At 33.3% G+C, this 24,365-nt stretch overlaps 4 protein-coding genes and 1 long non-coding RNA gene across 19 annotated transcripts; 3 read left to right on the forward strand and 2 right to left on the reverse strand.

The window, feature by feature from the left end:
- The first annotated feature begins 432 nt into the window (after positions 1-432).
- On the forward strand, positions 433-6,590 carry LOC126681153 (cyclin-A2-1-like). Of its 3 annotated transcripts, none has more exons than XM_050376580.2 (12): positions 433-628; positions 1,472-1,853; positions 1,950-2,214; positions 2,489-2,622; positions 2,935-3,027; positions 4,184-4,317; positions 4,707-4,782; positions 5,041-5,117; positions 5,208-5,241; positions 5,332-5,481; positions 5,572-5,706; positions 6,055-6,590. In XM_050376580.2, the coding sequence occupies exons 2-12, from the start codon at positions 1,545-1,547 to the stop codon at positions 6,112-6,114; spliced, it is 1,467 nt and encodes a 488-aa protein (XP_050232537.1). In that variant the 5' UTR covers positions 433-628; positions 1,472-1,544; the 3' UTR covers positions 6,115-6,590. The 3 variants fall into 3 exon arrangements, with proteins under 3 accessions (XP_050232537.1, XP_050232547.1, XP_050232555.1); XM_050376590.2 differs by having other exon boundaries at positions 1,950-2,208; XM_050376598.2 differs by having other exon boundaries at positions 1,950-2,202.
- Positions 6,591-7,891: 1,301 nt separating this feature from the next.
- Positions 7,892-11,277, reverse strand: LOC126681149 (serine/threonine protein phosphatase 2A 57 kDa regulatory subunit B' kappa isoform). Its single transcript, XM_050376568.2, has 2 exons — positions 9,515-11,277; positions 7,892-8,522 (listed from the first exon to the last, which is right to left on the reverse strand). Exons 1-2 carry the CDS (start codon positions 10,652-10,654, stop codon positions 8,166-8,168), a joined length of 1,497 nt encoding a protein of 498 aa, XP_050232525.1. The 5' UTR covers positions 10,655-11,277; the 3' UTR covers positions 7,892-8,165.
- A 388-nt stretch (positions 11,278-11,665) lies between these two features.
- Positions 11,666-14,899, forward strand: LOC126681179 (anaphase-promoting complex subunit 1-like). Of its 8 annotated transcripts, none has more exons than XM_050376647.2 (6): positions 11,666-12,973; positions 13,087-13,150; positions 13,245-13,329; positions 13,788-13,877; positions 14,166-14,255; positions 14,473-14,899. In XM_050376647.2, the coding sequence occupies exons 1-5, from the start codon at positions 12,750-12,752 to the stop codon at positions 14,213-14,215; spliced, it is 513 nt and encodes a 170-aa protein (XP_050232604.1). In that variant the 5' UTR covers positions 11,666-12,749; the 3' UTR covers positions 14,216-14,255; positions 14,473-14,899. The 8 variants fall into 8 exon arrangements, 3 of the variants coding, with proteins under 3 accessions (XP_050232604.1, XP_050232612.1, XP_050232594.1); XM_050376655.2 differs by having other exon boundaries at positions 14,540-14,899; XM_050376637.2 differs by having other exon boundaries at positions 11,668-12,973; positions 14,511-14,899.
- A 336-nt stretch (positions 14,900-15,235) lies between these two features.
- On the reverse strand, positions 15,236-17,264 carry LOC126681216 (uncharacterized). Of its 6 annotated transcripts, none has more exons than XR_007641357.2 (5): positions 16,813-17,264; positions 16,596-16,728; positions 16,355-16,508; positions 16,116-16,266; positions 15,236-15,600 (listed from the first exon to the last, which is right to left on the reverse strand). It is a non-coding gene; the product is annotated as an uncharacterized LOC126681216 (long non-coding RNA). The 6 variants fall into 6 exon arrangements; XR_007641355.2 differs by having other exon boundaries at positions 16,591-16,728; XR_007641361.2 differs by having other exon boundaries at positions 16,355-16,490; positions 16,813-17,263.
- A 3,285-nt stretch (positions 17,265-20,549) lies between these two features.
- LOC126681173 (E3 ubiquitin-protein ligase At1g63170) lies at positions 20,550-24,246 on the forward strand. Its single transcript, XM_050376610.2, has 5 exons — positions 20,550-20,755; positions 21,291-22,112; positions 22,927-23,052; positions 23,144-23,435; positions 23,850-24,246. Exons 2-5 carry the CDS (start codon positions 21,433-21,435, stop codon positions 24,081-24,083), a joined length of 1,332 nt encoding a protein of 443 aa, XP_050232567.1. The 5' UTR covers positions 20,550-20,755; positions 21,291-21,432; the 3' UTR covers positions 24,084-24,246.
- The last annotated feature ends 119 nt before the right edge of the window (positions 24,247-24,365 follow it).

Below are 24,365 nucleotides of genomic sequence, written 5' to 3' on the forward strand. Positions count from 1 at the left end.
TCGGATTTGTTTATAATTTTAAAAGTTATATATTGATAAAAAAAACCGTTAAATTAAATGATAAAATCAAATTGTGATAATTCTTTTTGTTACAATAACAATATATCCATAATTTTCTGAAGCATTGAGTGATTTACTTTCAAATAAATCTAACTTGTCAGTTATATTTTAAAATTAAATTAATAATAACCGAAATTAACATTTTAAATAAAAGTATCTACTACACTAGTAATTATCGACAACAAAAAAACAAGAATAAGAAGCCTGGCCGCAGAGAGAAGAAGAGTAAATACTAAAATTCAATTTCTAAAATATATTTATATTATTTTTTCCCCTTTATATTTCCCTCTAATAATAGAAAAAACAGAGGAGTAAAATGAAAAATTGATAATACTAATAATTTGAGAAGTTCAAACTGCGGCTCCGTCCCGCTCACGCTCCCCTTTGTCCGCTCTTAAAAATATCAAAAAACAAACACATTTATACTCACCGCTCTCACTCACATATCACTCTCTTTCAAAGCACACAAACCAGACCAGAGAAGCTTCCCTTTCTCTCTCTACACACCTCTCTTCACACTCTCTCTCTCTACCTCTCACGCTCTCTCTTTGGAGCTCCCGAGATTACAGTAATCAATTCAGCTCTTGCATTTCATTTTTGTGTTCTTTTTTGAATGTTTACTGATGCTGTTGTTTTTGTTGATGTTTAATCGATCATTACCGTCGTTTCTGATTAGGTTTTGAGTTTTTTTAGATTTTTCTTTCTCTGTATAGATCTGTCGCTGATACTCTTTTATGTGATTTTGTGTTTTTTAAGCTGCATTGCTGTTTTCTTTTCTTTTTGAAGAGAAGAATTTGTGTTGATTTTGAACTTGTCGAGTTTTATTTTTAAACAAGGTTTGAGGTGAAGATAGATTTGAAACTGTGACGAGATTGATTTTTTTTAGTTTTAAATGGATGTTAGCTGCCTTAAAATCTACTGGATCTTAGTTATAGAAGAAGACTTTAAATTTTGTTACAATGTGTGTGTGTGTGTTTGGTTTTATTGGAGAATAGTAGAAATCATCATCTCAATCCTATTGGTGATGAAGTTTACGGATTCAACCTATCCTTCAATTGTTGACTAATCACATTGTCACTCTGTTGAGGAAAACAAAACCAAGAATTCTATTTCAATGGATTCTCTCCATTTAGTCAATTCTCCTTTTTTGGGTAGGCTGTTATTGCTGGAAGTTCAATTATTTCAACTTAAATCACACAAAAAAATAAGTGATTTTGAAAGAAATGACAATCATGATGATAGCCCTAGTTAGGCGGTTTGCAGAAATTCAAAATTCAATTGGATTTTTTGTAAATGATTTTGTTTTTTAAATTCCAAACAAGGCCTCATGAATATTATTCAGCTTGGAATCTTGCATCATGTTACTTGGTTTTGTTTTATCTGAGGTTTAACCGTGTGCTTATTAATGCAGGTTCAATGAAGAGCCATTCGATTTAATTTAAAATGCACTGCTCTTCCTCCTGAAAGGAAGCAAGCAACCAAATATGGATAAAGAAAGTACGGTTGCTGCCAAAGTTGAAGAGCCCGTTGCTCGAATCACACGAGCACGAGCTAAAGCACTGGGGACTTCAGGCGGAATACCTCCTCCTGTCCCTAAACCTTACCTTAAAGAGGACCAGAAGCGTGCTCTCAGAGCTAATACCAAAAGAACAGCATCTGATGATAATAAATCTTTTATCACTGCAGTCTCTGGCCTTCAGCACAAGCGAAGGGCGGTGCTTAAAGATGTGACTAACTTAAAGTCTGAGAGTTCAAATGCAAGTTGCACCAATGTAACTAAAGTACAGGATATGGTATAGGATGCTCTAGTTTTTATACTAATTTTTCAAATTTTGGATGCCTAGCAAAGTGTCTTTAACTTATAGCCTTTTGATATTTCTTGCTTACAGGATGTCAAGCCAGCTAGAAAATGTCATGCAAAGAAGAATATGGAGATGGTTGACATCTCTATGGAAACTTCAGAAGCTGAAGAGGATATAAAAGCAAGGTTAGCTGAAGAATTGTCAAAGATAAGGATGGTGGAATCACAAGAGATCACTTCCCCAACAAGGCAGAAGGGAATATGTCATCACATAAAAAATGGATGTGCAGCAGATTCACTTCTGACTCCAAGGGTTACTGATGAACTTCAAAGCCCTCAAAGTAAACGTATAGGTTCTCATTCATTTAAATATAAATATATTCCCAAACCATGGATGATACTGCAATTGATAATTTTACTAAGCATCTTGTCCCTAGCCTATAATAGGAACATCAGCATTTGCAATGGAGCTAAAATTATTTTGTTGGTTAACATGGTTGCGCTAGCAGAATAGCATTTAGTGATATGAAGAAATTTACACTTCAAGTTAAATGATATCTGCTAGTTGCATTTTTTCTAAAAAAATTATTACTGAAGGGGGGTTTTCTATTACTCTGTTTTATGCAGAAGAAAACATATTTTGCAAGAAACTGGAGTCCTCGAGTGGTCAGGTTATAGCAGACATTGATTCAAATTTAAAAGATCCTCAAATCTGTGGCTTGTATGCCCCTGAGATATATAGCAATAGACGGGTTAAAGAGGTTGGTTTTGATTGTTGCTCTTGTAAATGCTTCAATCATTTTGCAAATTCTATAGTCACTATATGCATGCCAAAATAACATATCCATTAATATTTTAGAAATCATGCTAAATGTCACCTAATCGCCTTTGTACTCTAGTTCGGCGTTCAGTGAAAACACAGAGGATTCTTAGATCCCATAAAAAATGGGAAAATGGCAAAACAATGATATATTAGTTTGCAGATGCGATCTACTCTTAGTACATGAATTAAAAATCTCATGTTTATCACCAACATATGTTTTGCTGACTTTATGGCATCTCGATTTCCTCAGCTTGACCAGAGACCATCAACTAATTACATGGAAAAATTGCAGCATGACATCACTCCAAGCATGCGAGGCATTTTGATCGATTGGCTTGTGGAGGTCAGTGTTCTTTAAAGATGAAATATAATTCATAAAGCCATCTAAGGCACGTACTGTAAACAAGCATATCATATTTGTCTTAACTATATACATGAAAACAACTTGCGAGTTTCTCCTTCAATGTGTGACTTCTATCTTAAAGAAGCTTTGATTAACCTATTAGTTTCCCAATTCATTTTGGCCAATCCCCTGAAAAAACCCCCACCTTTCAACCCCCCTTCATTTGCACCCTCACCTTTCAAAATCTCCAATTTTACCCAAATTCTCACCTTTCATTTTCAATTGCACCCTAAAAATATTAAATTAGCTCTTTTTCACTATAAAAAAGTTCAAATCGATAATTTATATTTTAATTCATATTCTAAATAGTCTTCAATGTTTAAATTTTAACAATAAAACCATATTTCCTAAAATTTTAAAAGTTAATTTTTTTAATATAAAATAGAAATTAATTAAAAATATCATTAAATATGGTTTTGTGGTTGAAATTTAAACATTAAGGACTATTTAGAACATGAATTAAAATATAAAGTATCGATTTCAACTTTTTTTTAGTGACAAATGCCCAATTTAATATTTTTAGGGTGCAATTGAAAATGAAAGGTGATAATTTGGGTAAAATTGGAGATTTTGAAAGGTGAGGGTGCAAATGAAGGGGGATTGAAAGGTGGGTTTTTTTTCAGGGGTTAAGCCTTTGTTTATCTTTCTTGATTATGTTGCACCATAGCTCCCCATTTCTGTTTCAATAAATCCTATCAAAACGAATCCTGGTAATGTTGACTTAGCTATTTTTAGAAGGGACATTTCTCTACTCAAGCTAATTGAACAGTAGCCTAATTCTATGAAGTCAAAGAGGATAAATAGGGTCCCAAAAGAGCAAGCCTTGAACCTTTCAGACTACTTTAAATACCATTTGAGCCATACATTTATGAAACATTTATTTTCTACTCATGTTATTAAACGACAAAGCTCCTAAAATTGATGACCGCTTTAGCTGTTTCTTCCTGAGACTGTATACACCAGTAACTGAGACTGGAATTTGTATATGAAGTCCTAACACTTCAATTTTTTATCATCTAATTGTGAAGTAATATTTGAGCTATTGTTTATTTCTAGATAAAAAATGGAGAAAACCCTGATGTTTGTCCTCTTTCAGGTTTCTGAAGAGTATAGGCTCGTTCCAGATACACTTTACCTCACAGTAAATCTCATTGATAGATTTCTCTCCGAAAATTTCATTGAGAAGCAAAGACTCCAACTGCTTGGTGTTACATGCATGCTAATTGCGTCGTAAGTTTCATAAGTGATTCCGACTTTAGTTGAATGAGGTGCACTGATTTTCTACAATATGTTTAACTCAAATGTAGTTGGTAGAAGTAATATAACGTGATACAAAATCTACTTTGTCCTTATCCTATATAATCTTTAATGAGATAACATTTAGCTACTATGGGATGGTAAATTTCATGCATTATACATGTTTACATCTCCTTCTCCATCTCTGCATTTTTTTTCATTGTGCATCTCTGGACAGTAAACATTATTTATTAATGTAAAAGTTAATACGTCGGAAGCACTTCTAGTTGATACATCTGTATCAATAACATGATCTTTCAGTTTCTGGCACATTTTGTATTCACTAAATAATTAGGTTTTCTGTTTCTTCAATATGGTTCCAGAAAATATGAAGAAATTTGTGCCCCCCGCGTTGAAGAATTTTGCTTCATAACCGACAATACTTACACTAGAAGAGAGGTATAATTCGACAAATAAACTTTATGCATAGGCTGTTGTATAGTTGATGTTTGCTTTATTTGTTCTTTGCTCATTCCATACACTTGACTGCTTTGTACAATTAAGTATTTTCCAATTTAGTTACCTTTCAAGGCAATCTATTTGAATCGAAGTGCGATTATGTTGCACTTGTAAATGACATTTATGCTACATCAATTTCCAAATAACAGATTTAGTTGCATGCTGATATATTATGCTCGTAATGCGGTGTTGTGGCAGGTACTAAAAATGGAGAGACAAGTTCTAAATTTATTGTACTTCCAAATTTCTGTTCCCACCACAAAAACATTTCTGAGGTAAGTAAAATATTACTTTATGATTTTTGGGAAAAATTCCATCAAATAGGTGACCTACTAGTCTTTCTGAACATGATTCCTGCTTTTCAGGAGGTTTATTCAAGCAGCACAGGCTTCTTACAAGGTATTGCGCACAGAAACTATCTGTTTTGTAATGTACATTTTTCTGAAGATTCACTAAACATAAAATTAAACTGCTTACCTACTCTTGCAGGCTCCTTGTATTGAACTGGAGTTCTTGGCAAATTATTTGGCAGAACTGACTCTTGTTGAATATGACTTCCTAAAGATCCTACCTTCTCTCATAGCCGCTTCTGCTGTGTTCCTTGCCCGGTGGACTCTCGATCAGTCAGACCACCCTTGGGTCTGTCCATCTATTCTCCCTATATCTTTTACTTTTTTTCTTGTGGAATGTCTGAATAGAATACTAATACTATTGATATTTTCTTTACAGAATCCCACGCTAGAACACTATACAAGTTACAATGCGTCGGAACTGAAAACTACCGTACTTGCCCTTGAAGATTTGCAGCTGAACACTAATGGTTGCCCACTCAACGCTATACGCGAAAAGTACAGACAGCAAAAGGTACAATTGACTGAATGCTATCAGTACCATCTCGCATAGTTTATTTATATCATTTTGTTCCCATTAGATAGTACATTCACAGTATATTCATGCTTATTCTTTAAACCGAAATGAATTTAACCCAAAAACATCATTTTTCACATCTTTTAGACCATGTTTGGTTCGCGGCATAGAATAGGTATTGTACAAATTATAGAATATAACTCCATTGAATTACTTTTACTTATCTAAAATTTGGACTAAAGAAAAGAATAGCTATTCCACATATTACTATCAATTATATGAACCAAAATGACCTAGTACTATAACATTATGATTCATTTCCTGATAGTCTTATTGTCATGACAGTTGAAGAGCGTAGCAAATATGACCTCTACACAACGAGTTTTGTCACTTTTTGAAAGATGACAACAGCAGGCCTACCTACTTTTAACTTCATTTCGTCAAATCGAAGGTGATTATGATCCTCGCCATCATCCTTATAAATCAAAAGCTTCTTTGATTTTCCAGTTCTCTATCTTTCTCTCTGCCTTTGTTGTAGCATCTGATCTGAATCTGGGTTTTCCAGACTTGTTAACCAGTAGTTTGCAAGTGGTAATACACTTACACAAGTAACTTATGTGCCCTAAGCAAGATAATGATGTTCAGAACTTTCTAATCCATGGAAAGTTCATAACATTAGCTAAATTTTTTTAGAAGTGGCACCGGGAAATGTACCTATTCGGAGATCACTTGTACGTAAACTGTGAATTATATGCAGGAAAAAAAAAGAAAAAAAAAACTAATTTTTTTTAGCGTAATGCTTCTTAATTCATGTTAAATTAATTTTTGTTACGTATATATATTGAAAGGAAGTAGTCAAGTAGCCTACTTGATTTTTATTATCGAAGTTCTACCACCTATGTACATTACTTTCCCTTTTTAATTGTTCAACAGTTGAATGTATTTTTGTACAATTGACCTTCATTTCATCCTCTAACTTAGCACAAAAGATTTAATAAGTTTGGACAAAAAAAACCTACAACTTAGCATAATTGTATCATAGTTGTATCGTTTTACCCCCCCTATTTGTAAATGATCATCATGCTCCTAGGAGCGTGATATTCAATTAGAGGGTAAAATGGTTCAATTTTGTTAAGCTGAGGATTTATTTATCTACAATCAATAATTTAGATTCTTTTAATCTTTTGTCAAATTGGAGTAAAATGAACCGATTGGTTTTTTTTATAGAAAAAGTGTGTTTATATAAAATTAATGTTTAGGGCCATGTGTGTAGGGTTCAAAAGATTCCTTACTTAATGTTAGCCTTCCATCTTGCCAAACAAATGAATGATGACAATATGTTGTTGGCATAGTACACATCAAATTCAGAGGCTGATGGAGAAAGAATGGGCCAATTCATTTCATTCATTTGAAAATGATGCAAATTATATACTAAGAATATGGGCGTGGAGTATGTTTTGTGCCACTTAAAGTGTATTTTAGGTTTTGCGAGATAGAGAAAGACCTTAAAGTGAAAGTTACTTTAGGTTGAGAAAGTGAAGTTGACACCTCAAAAGACATGAATAAATTTTTTATATCGGGAGTGTTTTAAAAACTGAACTGGTATGGCGAAAAACTTTAAAAATTAATAAATTAATTACACTCTTACTAATAAATAAATATAATTTTTACAGTTTTTTAAAATTAATTGAACGATCTGGTTCATTCTTACACACTAGATTAGACAATATTAGAATTGGCGGAAATATTAATTTTGGAGAAAAAATATTTACAAATATTTATTAGATAAAAATAATTATTCCCTCAATCCTGTTTAAGAAATCTAATTTTTATTTTTTGGATGTGAGAAAAATATTAATTTTTTTGCTAATTAATAGTGATTGATGAGTTTCTTTCAAAGCAATTCATATTGTTGTGTTTTTTCCCTTCCTGTTAAAGCAAGAGTGACGGTACATAAGCAAAATCCCCCCTTACTCTTCATTCAAACAACGTTTCTTGTTTTAAAAACATGTCAGAAACTTGACGTTCCACGCGCAGAACTTCACTTTTTATATGGAAATTCTTAAAATAACTCCGTTTTAGCGTGTCCAAGTATCCCGGTATCCATTCTACCTAGCAAACCATACAAGCCAGTAGGAGTCTTTTTTCTCTCTCAATTGTTGGAGGAAAAAACATGGAATAATTAGCAAAGAAGCTGACCACAAAAAGAAATTAATTGTAATAGTACACCGCATGGCACTTCCAATTAAGCTTACAGAAGGAAGCAAATTAACATCCACACAGTAGCACCAGAAAATACAACAGGATGATCAGTACAAGTTACAACAATAACTATCTGCCATAGTACCATCCCCACAAAAAAAAAATCCTACAACCCCAATTAGCAGCAATTTCCATGAAAGGAGAGGGGAGCTGAAACAAAAACTCGGCCAAAACCGCAGTTAATAATACATTGGTTAACATGCAATTGAGGCAGCGAAAGGAGTTACCAAGACAGCGGTATTTCCTGTTACGGGTTTGAGACTGGCAGCGTACTCCAGTTGCCGCCATGCTTCCTTTCGCTTTTCGGACATGGAGCTTAGGTTTTCTTGTTCTTCCTTGAATTGTTCAAGGCAGGAGACAAATAGTGGTTCATCCATCTCGGAGAACATTTTTCTGATATTCAGAGTTAAGTTGAGCACTGCTTGATTCCAATGGTTATGGGCATTTTTCTCTAAAGCTGGAAATATGACGGGCATAATCGCATGCCGGTTATGTGCAATTAAGTTGACAATTTGGTCATTGTTCCACAAGAAAAGGGCTCTTTCCGCCACCTGACGCAAACAAGCAGTAAAGGTTTATGCCTCATAACTTATTTATGTACAAATAAAACTCATAGTTCACAAGCTAAATAGAAATTTGAAACAACGCCTAACTTGTAGCTACATTCAAAGAATAACAGGAGGAATCGAAAGGCATTCCAAGCAGAAAGGGATATAACTAGTCAAAAGAATCGAAAGGAATGCTAACTGAAGTTTCCGAGTAAGTGTAGTGCCGTAGATTAAAAAAAATAAGAAGCATTGCTGCTACTCCATAACACCAAAAAGTGTTAAAGCAAGCTCAGATGTCATGTTTTGAAAGTGCTTCTACTTAAACAGACAGCAAGAGAAAGAGCACAGCAGTTTTAATGCCAAACTCAGAACAATCCCATATCATAGAGATTTCATTAAAGCACCGTTGTGACATTTGCATTTGAATGTTAAAAATGATTCAGCTTGAGTTTGATTGATGTAAGAACACTCTCAGGAATTTCTAACACTACATTATGGACGGAAGACAAATAGGGCTTTTACCGAAGGATGAAAGATAAAAAAAGACGTGTTGCACAAAACAGGAGTTGACTGATACGGAAAACAGCGAATTATATAAAAGAATTTGTTATAAAAAAAAAAGTTTCAAATTTGTCTACAGAAATGAAAAATGAGCTCCCCGTGCAACATAGAAAAAAAAAGTATTTTAAGATTAATCTGTGCTCCTACTTCTACTAGTATAGTTCCACTACCTCATAGAAGTGCCCTCACACCAGAAAGAAGAATTTGAAATATGCAAAAGGAGAGGTCGCGAGCCTATGTTACACAAAAACATAATTTGAAACATGAAACGGTGGAATGATATTTTTTTACAGGAATAGGCTATAAACATAAACAGAGTTTCATCGGAAACATAGTACTTGACAATTTTCAGTACAACATAGTTCCTAGCAAACGAGGAAGGATAAAATAACAAGAACCAAGCAAAGGAACAAAACATAGCATATTCTGAGTACCTGAAAGTGGAAACTGTTAATGCAGCACCCAATCCGCCAGAACAACGGAACCATAATTTTCTGAAATTCCACCATGTTAATAGCTTCCAAAATCTCTTCCAATTCACCAAGAAACATTACCTCCTTCTGGCTATTAGTTATCGGCCAGTATTTGAGCAATCCCTTTATCACAATCGTAGCCAACTTTGGCTCCTTCTCAATAAACTGTGTCACACAATACGACAACTGTTGAAAATAAATTCCCACAGATTTTGGCTTATGGAGTGGTATCAAAACCCTCCATAAGAAAATCTTATGCTCCTCTTTCAATGGCAACGCAAAGCCACTAATAATACTCCCAAAAATCTCCAACAATTCCGCAATACCATTATGCTTCTCGATCTCAAAAACAAACCTGTAAGATATATTGCTTATCGCCTTTCGAATAAAAGGCCTATGCACCATAAATTTCCCATAAACTCTATGCAATATTGTCTTCAAACAGTCCCTTTCTCTTGGATCCTCGGATTCAAACAAGTCGAGCAATCTCAAAATAAATGAATGGTCTATGTACTTCTTGGCTACTTTAGCATCTAAGCAGGAAGAAGTAATAAATCTAAGCAACAAATCGTACACAATTTGCAAATGTGGCCAAGCAGGATCAAACATTGGCTCATCATTATCCTCATTCTCACTCAAACTATTAGAATTAGTCCTATAATTCGGCGGAAAGATTCTAAATAAATTAACAGCACACATTCTACACATTGCTAAGATTGCAGGCTCACTGAATTTCACAGACCCAGAAGCTACAAAATCTAAAAGCTCAAGCAAAGTTTGTTTCTTTACATCTTTTTCAAGTGTGTTCTTAGTTGGGTCAGTGAAATCAAACGTCACACAACACAAACTTACTTTGCTTACAAAAAGGTTCATTCTTTCTGCACTTGGAACATCCTTGAATGGAACCAAAGGCTCAATCCCAGCCACCACACTGGCCGGAAACACAGCCGATGAGGTCCGCTTCGGACCATTACACTTAGCTCCAGAGGCAGGGAATAAGCTTGTGGATCTCTGAATACAAGGAGCCTCAATCCGAGTTGGCTCAGTTGAGTCAGGCTTTGATGATTTTCTAGGGAGTTTACTCAAGAATTGCTTCAACATGGTTAAAGATTCAAACTTCTCTTCTCCTGCTTTATTTCCAAAACAAAGAAACCCCAATGTAAAGAGGGTTAAACTAAAATTACAACAGCATCATAGCCATTAAAATGGTAGAATTAGGTCAATTAACATGAACCCTTTTCAAGTTTTGAAGATGGATCTAGAGAGAATGTGGTTAGATCCAAAGATTTGAGGGTTACTTTGAAGATATTTTTGCTGTTCTTGAACCACATTTTATGGTAAAAGAAAGATGAGATCTTTAACCAAAAAACTTGAATTAAAAAACACCCAACAGAAAAATAATCAAAACCAGCAACTGGGTTTTCAGTTTTGAGCTCAACAGACAAAACCCACAATTTATAATTAACAAATTTGGAGTGAGAGAGACAAACATAGAAGAGAAAGATTCATGTAATTAATAATTATTACAAATAGAAAAAAAAAAGAGAATCTGAGGTTTAAGTTAAGGAAGAAAGAGATCTAATCTAAGGAAATAAATTATGGTTGTGTGTTATGATGATGTTAATGTTTCATCTTCCATCAAACTTAAATGAATCCAACGCAAAAAAACCTAAGAAATAATGGAACTCTGTTTTTTATTTTATAATATTTGCTTTATTATTTTTATTACAATTATTTTTCTTTATTGTTTCTTTTGTTTCTCGGTTGATGAGAAAACTACGGCATTTTCTCGGAAAATGTAGGTATTTAAGAGCTAAAAAGATTAAAAAAGATTAACATAAAAAAGACTAAAAATATTTTTTTTAATTAATTAATCTATTACTTCTTTATACACCTGACGATGGACCGTACGGTATTGACTTGTATAATTATTTTGTACCATTGGATTCCAATACCACAACAAATAAGCGTTTATTAATTGTTCTCCAACTGGGGTCATTCTAGAGTACCACTGAAGTTTAGGTACCACTGGTTATGATAACCGTTAGATCATTTTTTGATTAGTTTCCTCTGTTGATTATATTATCAGCTACTTATTCAGTGGGTGACATAATTAAATCACAGTCGTCTCTTATATGGTCAGCACAATTATCTCTAACCCGTTCCACCACCAACAAGAGTTCCACCACCACCAACAGCTTCTCCACTTCCACCTCCTCCACTCCTCACCCAACCACCACCACCACTGCAACCGCTCCCTCTCTTCTCTTCTCCCATCAGATCCTCACTTTCCCTTCTCCCTCTCTTCACTAGCCGACTCTGATCGTCCCGCCCTCTCATTCCGCTCTTCAATCGACGCTTCGTTTTTAGCTCTCTCAAACCCCGTTTCTGACCCACTCTTCCAATGGCTTTACGAAATGTTTTGTTGATAGGATACCCATCCTCGTTTCATTTTCTTTCTTTTATCCTCTGTTTTTGGGTTTGTTTCCGCCGAGAATTCACTCCTCGGATTCTGCCTCAAGTCCTTCACTTGTTAGGTTTGAAGCTGTTCTTCTTGCTTTTTACTTATCTGAAGCTAAATCCCGCAGCAGTCAGGCGGTTCTTGTGCAAATTCCTGATCTTTCTCAACCTTTTCTTCATCATACTCCTCGTACTAAGGTTAATTCAACTTGTTGTCAAGTATTAGTCTGTCTGTAGGAGTTTTGTCTCCTCTTAAGCCTCAAATTACTGATAAGTCGACTAAACGCCCCATCATTGTTGGTGTTATTCTTGATTGTTATTTTTTTGGGAGCTCGAAGAACTCTGTACCCATTTGCCAAATTCCTCAGTGTGCTCTCGTGGGTGCATGGGAAATGTCCATGTATATCGGTCAGTTAGAGTTCTATAACGGGGAAGCACCGGACCGTATGAATAGCTTATGAGGAAGTTCATATTGTGATGGTAAACAATACTTCTATGTCTCTGAGTAAAATACTATGGCTGTTTTAACCGGAATGTAGTAGCGAGTGAGGGAACTGACATATTTCTTGTGTCAGGTTTGGAAGGCATAGTTGGTATTAACTGATTTTTTGTTGCATAAGATGTTTACTTCATCTAAATTTGATGGGATTAGTTCGTTAGAAGTCGGTACTGGAACTATTATGTATCTTTAGACTACATGATTAATTTATAGCAGAAGTTCTCAGTCACCGATTACATGCTTCGCGAACTCACAGTACTCGGAGAATTCAAGCCGTACGGCTTAATAGCTGAAGCTCTCGACAGCAAGCCTGAATATAACAATGTCGCCGCTGATAAGTACGACTACTTCCTTTTTGACCCCGAAATCGTCCGAGACCAATGCGAACTCAACGATTCTGATATTTCTGAGTCTCCTTTTGGTGATCAGTGTGATCACGAGCTCTTCATTCGAGGAAACACGTAAGTTACTCTGTGTAGTCTGTATTGATTTGAATATTATTTAGTTTGCTTGAAATTTAGAATTATTATTTGAGGATTTCATTTTTATGATTTATTATTGTTGGGTGTAACAGGATAATATGGTCGATAGGCTCGCGAGTTTTCAAGAGATTCACGTCTCCCACTCCGGTTAAAATGGTAAGTGTCTTCTACGTTACTTGCGACATGTGCATTATGATTAATACTTTTTTAATTAATGATATTGAGATTCTATTATTAATTGCTATATTAGGCGTGCTGGTGTCGCCTGGGCGATACGTCTGAGGCTTTGCTATGCGTCTTGCAAATTGATTCTCTAACGGTATGCAGCATATCAGGCAAGCTTAGAAGGAAGAATTTGTTAATTATTGAGTTAAGTGATCAAAGTTGTTCTTATTTATTCTCCGGAGACTTGAATTTTTTCCAAATTATATATTGCAATAATGTGTTATTAGGGTAAATTACTGATAGTTTTTTTATATGTGTAATCAAAGTTTTAAATGTAGTGTTATGTTGGTTGTTTGGTATACCATTGTGTGCATGAACTTTCTTCATTTGGACATCAGCTAACTGAGAGCAGCAAATTCTGTGTGATGATCTTGTTATTTTTTGCCTGCTATGCTGTTTATTTTATTTGTATGTTCATTGAAGCAACGTAATTGTTGTTTTTTAATTCTGGAACTTAGTTCAATTATTTTATTCGTCATTCGGTTTCATGGGGTTGTGCTTGATTCATTTCTGAACTTACCATGCAATCTTCTTAATTTTATTTCTTTTCTTTTTTAACTTTTACCAGGTGAATTAGTATCCATTCCCCTTCCCTGTACTATTACTTCGATGTGGCCTCTTCCATTTGGTTTGTTACTTCAGTCAGTAGCTGAAGGAGGTACATCAACCCAACCTACATTTTTATCAACAAGTCCTTTATCAGATACGCGTGATATTTTCCGCTCTCGGAAAGATATTAGTCAGAGTCCATAACATAATGTCGCTTTTATGGGTACAATTGATAATTTTAATCAAAGCAGAAACAGCTACATCTCGCATCTGATTCTGAAGGATTTGCTGGAAGAGCCGCATGTATTTATATGTTCTGCATATCTGGCTTTTAGTAAATTTTAGAGTCAGAAACAATCCATGTTACTAAAACATTGTCAGTCTATTTATATTGAAGAAAGAGGAAAATTGAGCATAATGAAGGATTTTGATGAAAGAACAATTTGAACAAGTGATCAAGCTTCTCTAATGGCTTCATATAACAAAGGTATCTTTTTTTTTGACTTGATACATTACGTATTTTGTTTTCCTCACCTTGCAAAGTATAAAGTTATTCGGATGGTAATTATTGGTGGGATTCTGCTCCAATTTTTTGCAATAGAGAAATTTGTAATGATTTAGATAATCTTTCAAGATATAGATTTGTCTAATGTGGGAAGGGTTTTTTTGATTTTATGTGGTTTGTTGGAATCACCTGTCGGCAGGGCTCTGATATTCTGCATTTTCTATTTTGGGTTCATAGTTGGTGCGTATTTGCTTGGTTTTGGACAGTGCATTGGTGGTTAAAGCTTGGACCTGGTTGCTGCAAATCTGATTTGTCTCTTCATTATTGGTTCATGAAGTGTTTGTTGCTTTCAAAGAAGTCTTCTCAGATTTTGCTCCTTACATGTGTTTTTGGCTCTACAGTTCTTATTGGTTCGTGACGTATTCTAGCTCGTCGAACAAAAGTTGAAATCGATATTTCTGAGAGTTAAATTAAACAAGTAAACCTTATCATTGTAAATTTTGAAAAGGTAGGTAGTTGAAGCCTTCTACTTGCTTGCAACTACATTTCTGTTGGGAATGTTTCATACAGCAAGACATATATAAATCATTTTTTTATTATTAAATAATTAGTGAATCTTGGAGCAATGAGTTTTTTATATTTATTTTTAAAAATGTATTGAGAAAATAAAGCCATTTAATATAAAATAATATCAATATTTAAATTATATGATATTGTTTAACTCGACCAAATAATCTTTTTTTGAAAATTTATATAAACCGTATTATTTTAGATTTTTTATTGAAAGAAGTAAACTACTAAATAGCTAAACAATTAAAAAAATGAAAAGAAGTATTAAAATAAAGCTAATTAAAATACCAAGAATTAATTATATGTAAAAGGATTAGTTTGTATTATTAATTCTCTGTCAAAGGTTTTTGTATTATCAACTTTGTAATTAATTCATAAAAAAAACTTAGTAATTAAAAGTAAGACCCACTATTATAAAACTAGGGGTGTAACCGAGTCGAGTCGAAACAAAATGCAAATTTTTGTACATTTCTACATGATTGACAGAGAGTGAAATGCCGAGATCAAACAATTAAATTTGTTAGCAAGCATTTGCAGAAGACTAAATTTTGAGATAGAAAATCAAAATGAAAAATTTGGAAGATAAAAAAACAAGTAAAATTAACTAGTAATTGAAGTCTGAAGTGGTAAAAACTAAAAACAAGATGCGGAAAACAACACTCAGAATGTCTTGAACCCCAATATGTCCCATACATCAATCTCTCACAGAACGAGCCTTTTGCCAATGCAATGCACCAACATCCATGATCTTATGCTCCTACAAAAACAGAAGGATTAACCAGGAGTTAGAATTCGATCTTCCAAGACTCCAACATCGATTTTTATTATTTAATCACTCTCTATCTATCTAGCACCAAAACAGAAACGAATATGGGAGATGCCAAATTGATAAAAATAAAACAATAATAAGAATATGTTATAAATATAGAATTTGGAAGTTTCACAATCGCTTTTGAAAAAAAAAATCAAATACGAAAACGTAGCACCCAAGATTTTATTGTAGCATGACAAGCGCTGCAAGATCAATGTTGAGAAAGTTCATAGCATGACAAGCACCCTCTAATAAAACGACCCAGTAAAATAGAACATTAGAATAAGGAAGAAAGAAAAGCTCCAAATTATTTTAAGAAACCAGCACAAACTAACCTTATGATTATTGACTGGTATTTTCCATATGCATATCATTATGACCAAAGAAACAAAATGAGGAAGAAGGACCTTTGAAAGATAACATACTGAAATGCACAATAAAGAATGCTAAGAATCTGTTACCTTTCATCATCTTATTGTAAGCAGTGTCTGCTATGGCATAAATATGAGGATTGTCCATAAGTTTCTGTTTGTAAGCCTCGATAATTTTACTTCCAAAGAGTGGCACAGGTTTAAAGGGATGGACAGGAATCAATACAGGCCCTGCTTTACTCTGCATGATTAAACACGAGAACGGTTGAGAGGAGTGTAAAGAGATTTATAGCTTACTAACAAGAGCAATAGTAATCTATTGTACATACATAAATAATATCCTCAGAATACCGGTGCTTAAGATTGTAATGAACTCTATGTCAATGGAACCAAATTATTTGAAAGCAAAATTTGCCAATTTTTGCACATCAGAGGGTTGGCAAACATCACATGCTATTCCAAATCCTAAAACCAACAGCAACTCTATACCCGTAAAACAATTACAATAACCTCATAAGCAACCTAACAAACGACATAATTCAATTTCAACAAAAATAAAGCAAACCTTACGAATGAGGCAGTCCAAGACTGAACTCTTGAGTTCGTCAGTAGTAATACTAGTAGCTCCTGCTGTATAAACTGCTGCTACCACTATTTGGCTTCTCCTCAAACGTTGCTCTTGTCACGAACTTACCAAATTTTGCTGAAAAATACATTTTTCAAATTAGTATAAATTCTTTCAAACTAAAAAGGAAAAGCGAAGAAAAAAAATAGAAGAAATGAAAACCTAGGGTTTTGATTTCGTAAAAATACAAAGCTCCTCCACCGTCACCTGCATCACAACGAAGAAGAAAACACAATATAATCAACATCTACTAATAACACCAGTTTTAAATTTTACTACAGAGAAAAATGGCAATGATTCCAAGTTTTTTGGGCAATGCACGAAGCAGTATCTTCTATCCTTTCTCATCTTTTGACTTTTCAGATCCATTCAAAGGCTTTCCTTCCTCTTCTTCGCTAATGTCCGGTGAAAATTCGGCCTTCGTTAACAACCGCGTCGACCGGAAGGAGACACTGAAGCCCATGTTTTCAAAGCTGAACTTCCAAGGCTCAAAAAAGAGGAAGTGAAAGTGGAGGTTGAGGATGATAGAGTTCTTTAAATCAGCGGAGAAAGGAGTGTTAAGAAAGAAGACAAGAATGATAAGTGGCAATTAGAAATGGAAACCTAGGGCAGAAAAATAAAATTAACTGGAAAAAAATAAAATTACCTGCTATAGCAGGTTAAAACAGGTGAATGACACAAGTGGTACCACAGCCTAAGTGGTACCGTATAACTAGCCCTCCAACTGTTTACTACTACAGAGTACAGAGTCTATCAAACGATGCCGTTTCAGAAATTATTCATGCATGTTATATTTTTGAAATTCTGATATCTCCTATATAACTTGGACACGTAACGTCAGCATGTCAGTGTCAAGACATTCAACTCAACATTATTACACCTCCTTTTTGCCTTTTTAATTATTTTTAAATTTTTAAAGATAGTAAAATATATAGATATTTAAACATAAAAACTGGTGGTCAAAAAATTAATTATTGGTTTAATCCAAATAGAAATTAAAGGTTAAAATATTTCAGTCCCAAAATTTAAAAACTGTAAATGGATGATTCATTTAGCTCCATCATCATTTTTATTTTCAGTAATAATGGAAGACGAGCTATTAATGATATAATCAATTCACATTTATTGATAGTTCCTTAATGAGTACGGCACATATAATATTTTATTAAAATGATAGTAATATTATAATAAACGTGTTCAAGTTTCAATGATGACATTGCGATATCACCATCATTTTAATAAAGTGTTATAATGTGATTAGGTTAGTCGAGGATGACATGACAGACTCGGTTTACATAAGATTTTATCTTCCTCTTTGTTTACATAATAATTTATCTTCTTCTTTATTGACATCTCATGTATTTCAGATCGCAAATATATCCTTGATATTATGACAACATATTAAAAAAATAAAAAATGGACGGCGTTAAATAGAAATGTGTGCTACAGTATTAAACAAAAATGTTAACGAAAGGGTCATTTTTGATACTTTTTCAAAATGTTAGGGTCAGTATCTAAAATACATGAAGTGGCAAAATGAGACGTAGATCATTTTTGTACTTATTTATATTGTGTGATTCTCTATTTTTATTTTCGTCAATAATTTCGTCCTTTTATTTTAGTCAATTGAATTAAAAAAATTAACCAAAAACTTAGATCTCAATTTAGTATTTAAACTTACTTTATATATAAATATAAACAAAAATTATAAAATCATAAAATTTGATAGCTTAATAAGTTGAATTTAGGCAAAAGATATAAAAAAAACTCTCACAACTTTTTCAAAAGTACAAATCAGTCTTTAAATTTTTTTGGACACAAGTACACCCATATAGTTTTTAAATTGAACAAAAAAACCTCCGTCCATTCAAGTTAGAAACCAACGTTAATTGCAGACATGTCACTCATAAATTTATAGAAAAAAAGTTCTAAAATAACCTTAATGTTTAAAATAATTATTAATTTATATTTATAAAATTTCTAGCATTATTTCAATCAGTCTTTAAATTTCTAGCATTATTATTTAACTTTTTTTTATTAAAATCAATAAAAATATAATTAAACCAATCAACCAATTAAACATGACCATCAAAATCCAATTAATAATATAAAAATTCAATTAAACCTATTAAAACTCAATTAAATCTAATTAAATAAATCAAAAAATCTAATTAAACTAATTAAAATATAATAAAACAAATGAAATCTAATTATATTTTAATTTAAAAATTGAACCAGCGTCACTCGATCCTCCCAGAAAAAACGACATCCGGCACGCTGGATGAACACTTTTTTCTTTTAATTAAAAAAATAAAAAAAGAAACGACATCGGAGGTCTTTTTCTTTAATTTTTTTATTTTATTTAATTAAAAAGAAATAAGTGTCAATTGGGTCTCTAATTCAAATTGTTTATCAATAAAAGACCTTTGAATGATTAAACTGAGATATATTGCAATTATTAAGGATATTTATGAATCTTTTTTTAAAGGACATTTGACGTCGTTAACTAACATATTTAACAGAAAGGTTTATTTGTTCAACAAACAATTTTAAAGAAATTTTTGTTCAATTTGAAAACTGCAAGGATTTAATTATGCCCAAAAAAATTTAATGTCTGATTTGTATTTTTTAAAAAATTACGAGAATTTTTTGTAACTTTTGCCTTGAATTTATTACTATATCTTTACTTCTCTTGCTTTTACATTTGTACATTTTACTTTTAAAAAAATATATTATTTTATTTAGTTTATAAAATTAAAAAAGTCTTAAACTAAAAATAATATTTTTCAATAAATTAATAAGTATTAAAAATTAAATTGAAGCCATTAGCTCACTAAATCTCATAGTAATATGATTTTATTTAAACATATTAGAAATATAAGTGTAAAGAATAAACTGAAAATTTAAAGAGGGGCTACTTGCTTCACGCCATAAATCATAAGATCATATTTTTGTCACATTTCATATTTGTAGTTTAACATTTTTGTCATTTGCACATCTTAACTTGTATAATGATTATTTTTATATCTAAATTTAGTTTTTTCTATTACATTTAAACACATTTTATATTAGTCAGAGTGGCATATTAAAAATCTGATATTATATGTCAAATTTTAAAATGGAAAAATTATGATCGTTTAAAAACATTACATCTTTAATATATTATATACTACTCTAAAAAATATTAAATGATCCAGTTCGTTTAATTTAAAACTAATAAAATTAAATTGAAATGAAAAAGGGGCAAATATGGCCCTACGATTTAGAGTGTGAAGCAAGTAGCCCCTCTTTAAATTTTCAATCTCAATTAAGCACCTAAAAGTCTAAAAAAGTCCCTAAAATTTTATTTAAAAAATAAAATAATTTTTGAATTTTAAAAATTTGTAAGACACGTCAAAATTTTATCTGAAATATTAAATGACATGGATATAATATTAAAATAAGAAAAATATATTTATTTTATGTAAATAAAGTATGAATTAATCCATTTTAAGACCCTTAGAGTATATATTTTTTATTTAAAAGTCCCTCAACTGCAATTAGCTCTTTCTGACCCCTATCTTTTTATTTTTTGTATTTATAGACCCTTCAATGGATGTCTGCCAAATGCGTATTTAACGGACATCCATCGAAAAGTTTATAAATACGAAAAATGAATGAATAGGGGTCAGAAAGAGCTAACTTTTTAAATAAAAAAATATATACTCCTATAAAATGGATCAATCCTTTAAACAATTTTATTTTCAATGCATAGATATAAAAAGATTAGGGTAAACAATTAGTGCTGGACAGTTAGTAGAGAACCCAACCATTCATTTTGAATAAAGATAAAATTATAAATTATATCAATCAAATCCTATCCATTTTTATTTTTTATTTTGTGATAAACTTCTCTACAAAAAAACAAAAATAAAATAGAAAGAAGAATTTATATACTCAGAACACTCAAGGAAGCAGTGAAGAGAAAGACAATAAAATTGACTCTTCCAATTAATGCGACGCCGTTTCTGCTGCTCTGCACTTCTGAAACCGACGTCGTTTCTCTCCCCCGTTCATTCTCTTTCTTCTTCTCGCTAGCTCTCTCGGAATAATTCAGCTCTTACTGGTACGATCATGTCTCTCTCAAATTGAATTTATAATTTTTGTTTAACTCTGCCGAAATTGTAGGGCTTAATTGAGCTGATTGACTATCATCTGCTCTTTTGATTGATTTCTTTTGTTGCTTAAGCTGTTTTCTATTAAAAATCTGTATTTTCTTTGATTAAAGTGTAAATGTAGTTTTAGTAATAAATATCTATCTGCCTTTGCCTTTGATTTTAATTTTATCTTTTTTGTGGCCAATCACAGTGCTAGCTAGCCCAGCTCTTTACTCTCTTCACTTAATAAATTATCATCTCTATTTTATTTTGTTGTTTACTTCCATTTTTAGCCAATTTCTTGTTATCTCCGTCATCCTCTGAATCTCTGATTTTTTAATTTTAGTAATTGGAAAAATAAAATAAAATAAAATTAATTGACTTTTTTTTGTGTGTTTTTAGTTGCTTATCGTGTTTCATGATTCATTCAGTTTATGCTTATGGTTTTTTTTCATATTTTAATGCTAAACTGATGTCAATTTTGTTTTTGTTGTTGGTCTTTAGGGTTGTTGAACATAATTTTAGATTGTCAGACTAAGCTGACAACATTGGTACAGAGTGAAATCTGTGTTCAGTGTATTTATATATGCATTAAGGTTGTGAGATTCTATGCTTTCTTCATTACAATTCGGGGCGTTGGACGTAGATGGATGTTTCCTCAGTCGAGTCACATTCTGAAAGTCTAACTGACACTTATCCTTTGTTAATGGAGCGACCCGGCAGTGTTAATAGTAGTAGCGAACACGTTATTGATATACCACATAGCAGTGATACTTCTCCATCGACGTCTCATGATAGAACTTCAAGTGGTTTGGAAGCCTCTACAAATGAGGACAGACCTAGTACAACTGGTGGGAGAACACAACCGCCGCCTATTTCTCATCCTTCTGCTGTTTCGTCTAATAACGGATCAAATACTCGTAATTCATCTTTGATTAGGAGAAACGAAACTCGTCGACGCAGGAGTCCTTTAAACTCTGGTTTATGGATTTCTGTTGAGCTGGTTCTTACCGTAAGCCAGATTGTTGCTTCCATTATTGTACTGTCTTTGTCAAGGCACGAACATCCCCGAGCACCATTATTTGCTTGGATTGTTGGTTATGCATCAGGGTGTATTGCGACTCTTCCTCTTCTTTATTGGCGTTACCGTCATCGTAATCAAGTTACAGAACAAGAGGCAGCTCAACCTCGTCAGGGTTCGCAACACTTCAGTATTCCTGGAGAGTCCATATCCATTTCAATCACCAGAAACTCAGAAGCAGCAGATCGTCGATCATCTACCACTTCACCTAGAAGTAGTCAAAATGCTGGAGCAGTGAATGCAAGGTATACAATTTATATGCTAATGTCTCTTTTTGTTGATTGTGACCTTTCAAATTAAAGCTAGAAGCTGTAGTATTCTTCGTTGGGGAAACAAAGATTTGTCTTATGGTGATTGTTTCTACAATAACTCCCTGTTTTGAATTAGTATAATGACATTCTATGAGCTGCTTGCTGCCAAAGCTCCATATTGATATGGTGTACAGTCGAAACTTATTGTGGATGCACATGCATGCACACCAAGAGATCTATATCACAATATTCAGCAACTTGATTAGGCGTCTCCCATTCTTTTGCAGAGGGCTTAGATTTCTCTTAAGGAGTTGGGCAGACGATGAAACTGTAAAAACAATTTAGGATTCAAGGAATTAATTAGGTCTTGATTTCATATGCTACTCAGTTGAAAGAGAAAATTGACATTTTGCAATAGGGTAAGCCAGGCATGTGGTAAATGTAAAATTTGACATTTTGCTCTTTATGATACAGATTGAGATCCTTAATGGTAAGTGCTGAGTTTTTGACTTGAGGAATCTTCATATGGATTAAAAACCTTACAAAAAATAACTTTTAAAGGTTTAGTAATTAACAAACATTCTTCTAGGGACTTGGTCGATCTGGTAAAAAATTATAGCATTTGGATGAGATGTACTGGTTGATTGTGCACTATGCTTTATTGTAATGTGGTACTTCATATGTGTATTTTGTTATGTATGCACCAAATGGAAAATGTATGATATGAATTGTTATGGAAATATTTTCAGTTTGATAAACACATAGTACTGTAAAAAGTCACTGATTAGTTGTTCTTATTGGCTTGCAGACTCAAGACTCTGGTTGAATACTTCAAAATGGGTTTGGATTGCTTTTTTGCAGTTTGGTTTGTTGTCGGCAATGTGTGGATCTTTGGTGGGCATTCATCTGCAAGTGAGGCTCCCAACATGTATAGGTAGCAATCAGTTGCATTTACAGCTTTTTCTTCCTTCTATTGGTGTCATTTGAGAAAGTTCATTTCATTATTCCATTCTTTTGCTTTGTAGGTTATGCATAGTGTTTCTGACTATTAGTTGTATCGGTTATGCTATGCCCTTCATTCTCTGTGCCACGATTTGTTGTTGTTTGCCTTGTATTATATCTCTTCTTGGGTTTAGAGAGGATCTGGGACAGACCAGAGGAGCCACTTCTGAATCAATTGATGCCTTACCAACATACAAATTTAAGTTGAATAAACATAGAAATAGTGATGATAGAGATGGCAACTCAGGTGCCAGTGATGGAGGAACTGTGGCTGCAGGTACAGAACGCGAGCGTAACATCTCAGGAGAAGATGCGGTAAGAGCTTCCCGCTTTATGGGTCATGACCTATACTTTTGAACTTCTACTTTCAATTGGGCAAAATGTATTTATCTATCCACAACTGCAGCTCATTTTCTAGTTTGGTTCATTATTTTTTTCGACCTTTGCCGAATATACTAAAAACCCGTTTAGAGCTGATATGGCGCAATATTATACGTCCGCGTGTACAAAAGTTATCTTGATTGGCATATACAACATTGTGCCACGTCAATTACTAAGCATGGATATATTTGGCAACGCCTCGAAAAAATGATTGACTTCAAAATCATGGTACATTTGACGAGCTACAGTTGTTGGTAGATAAATGCATTTCCCATCAATTTAAGCATGCATCAGATTATCTTGTTCAGTTTTTTTGCCGATAGCGCTGATAAGTTGCATATGTTATAGGTTTGTTGCATTTGTCTGGCGAAGTATGCAAATAACGATGAATTGAGGGAGTTACCATGTTCTCATTTTTTCCACAAAGAATGTGTCGACAAGTGGCTGAAGATCAATGCTTCATGTCCTCTTTGCAAGACGGAGGTCGGAGAAAGTATCATGGGTTCGCTGTCAGGGTCAAATTCTGTCCAACGACGGGTTGAAGGTAGAGTTGGTAATGGCTTGGCGAGTACCATGTTTTAAATTCATCACAGATAGGAGTAAGGTTTATATATATTTATACGTAACGACCTATTCGACATTTTGTAAAGTGCTATTTTTTTCGCCTCTACATATCTCATGATCGATAAATTTCTGTAAAACAATACGATCTTTTCGTTTTACAGGTGCTGTTTTACTTGCCAAACTCTTTACAAATGCTATTTTACTTGCCAAACTCAAAACTTTCTAGTAGTATCGTTGCTGTCCATTTCGCAACCGACTGCGTTACATTAGTAAAGTAAATAAATCCTTCCGTCCCCTTCT

Source organism: Mercurialis annua, linkage group LG1-X (genome assembly GCF_937616625.2).
Source record: "Mercurialis annua linkage group LG1-X, ddMerAnnu1.2, whole genome shotgun sequence".
In the NCBI taxonomy this organism is placed as follows: Eukaryota; Viridiplantae; Streptophyta; class Magnoliopsida; order Malpighiales; family Euphorbiaceae; genus Mercurialis; species Mercurialis annua.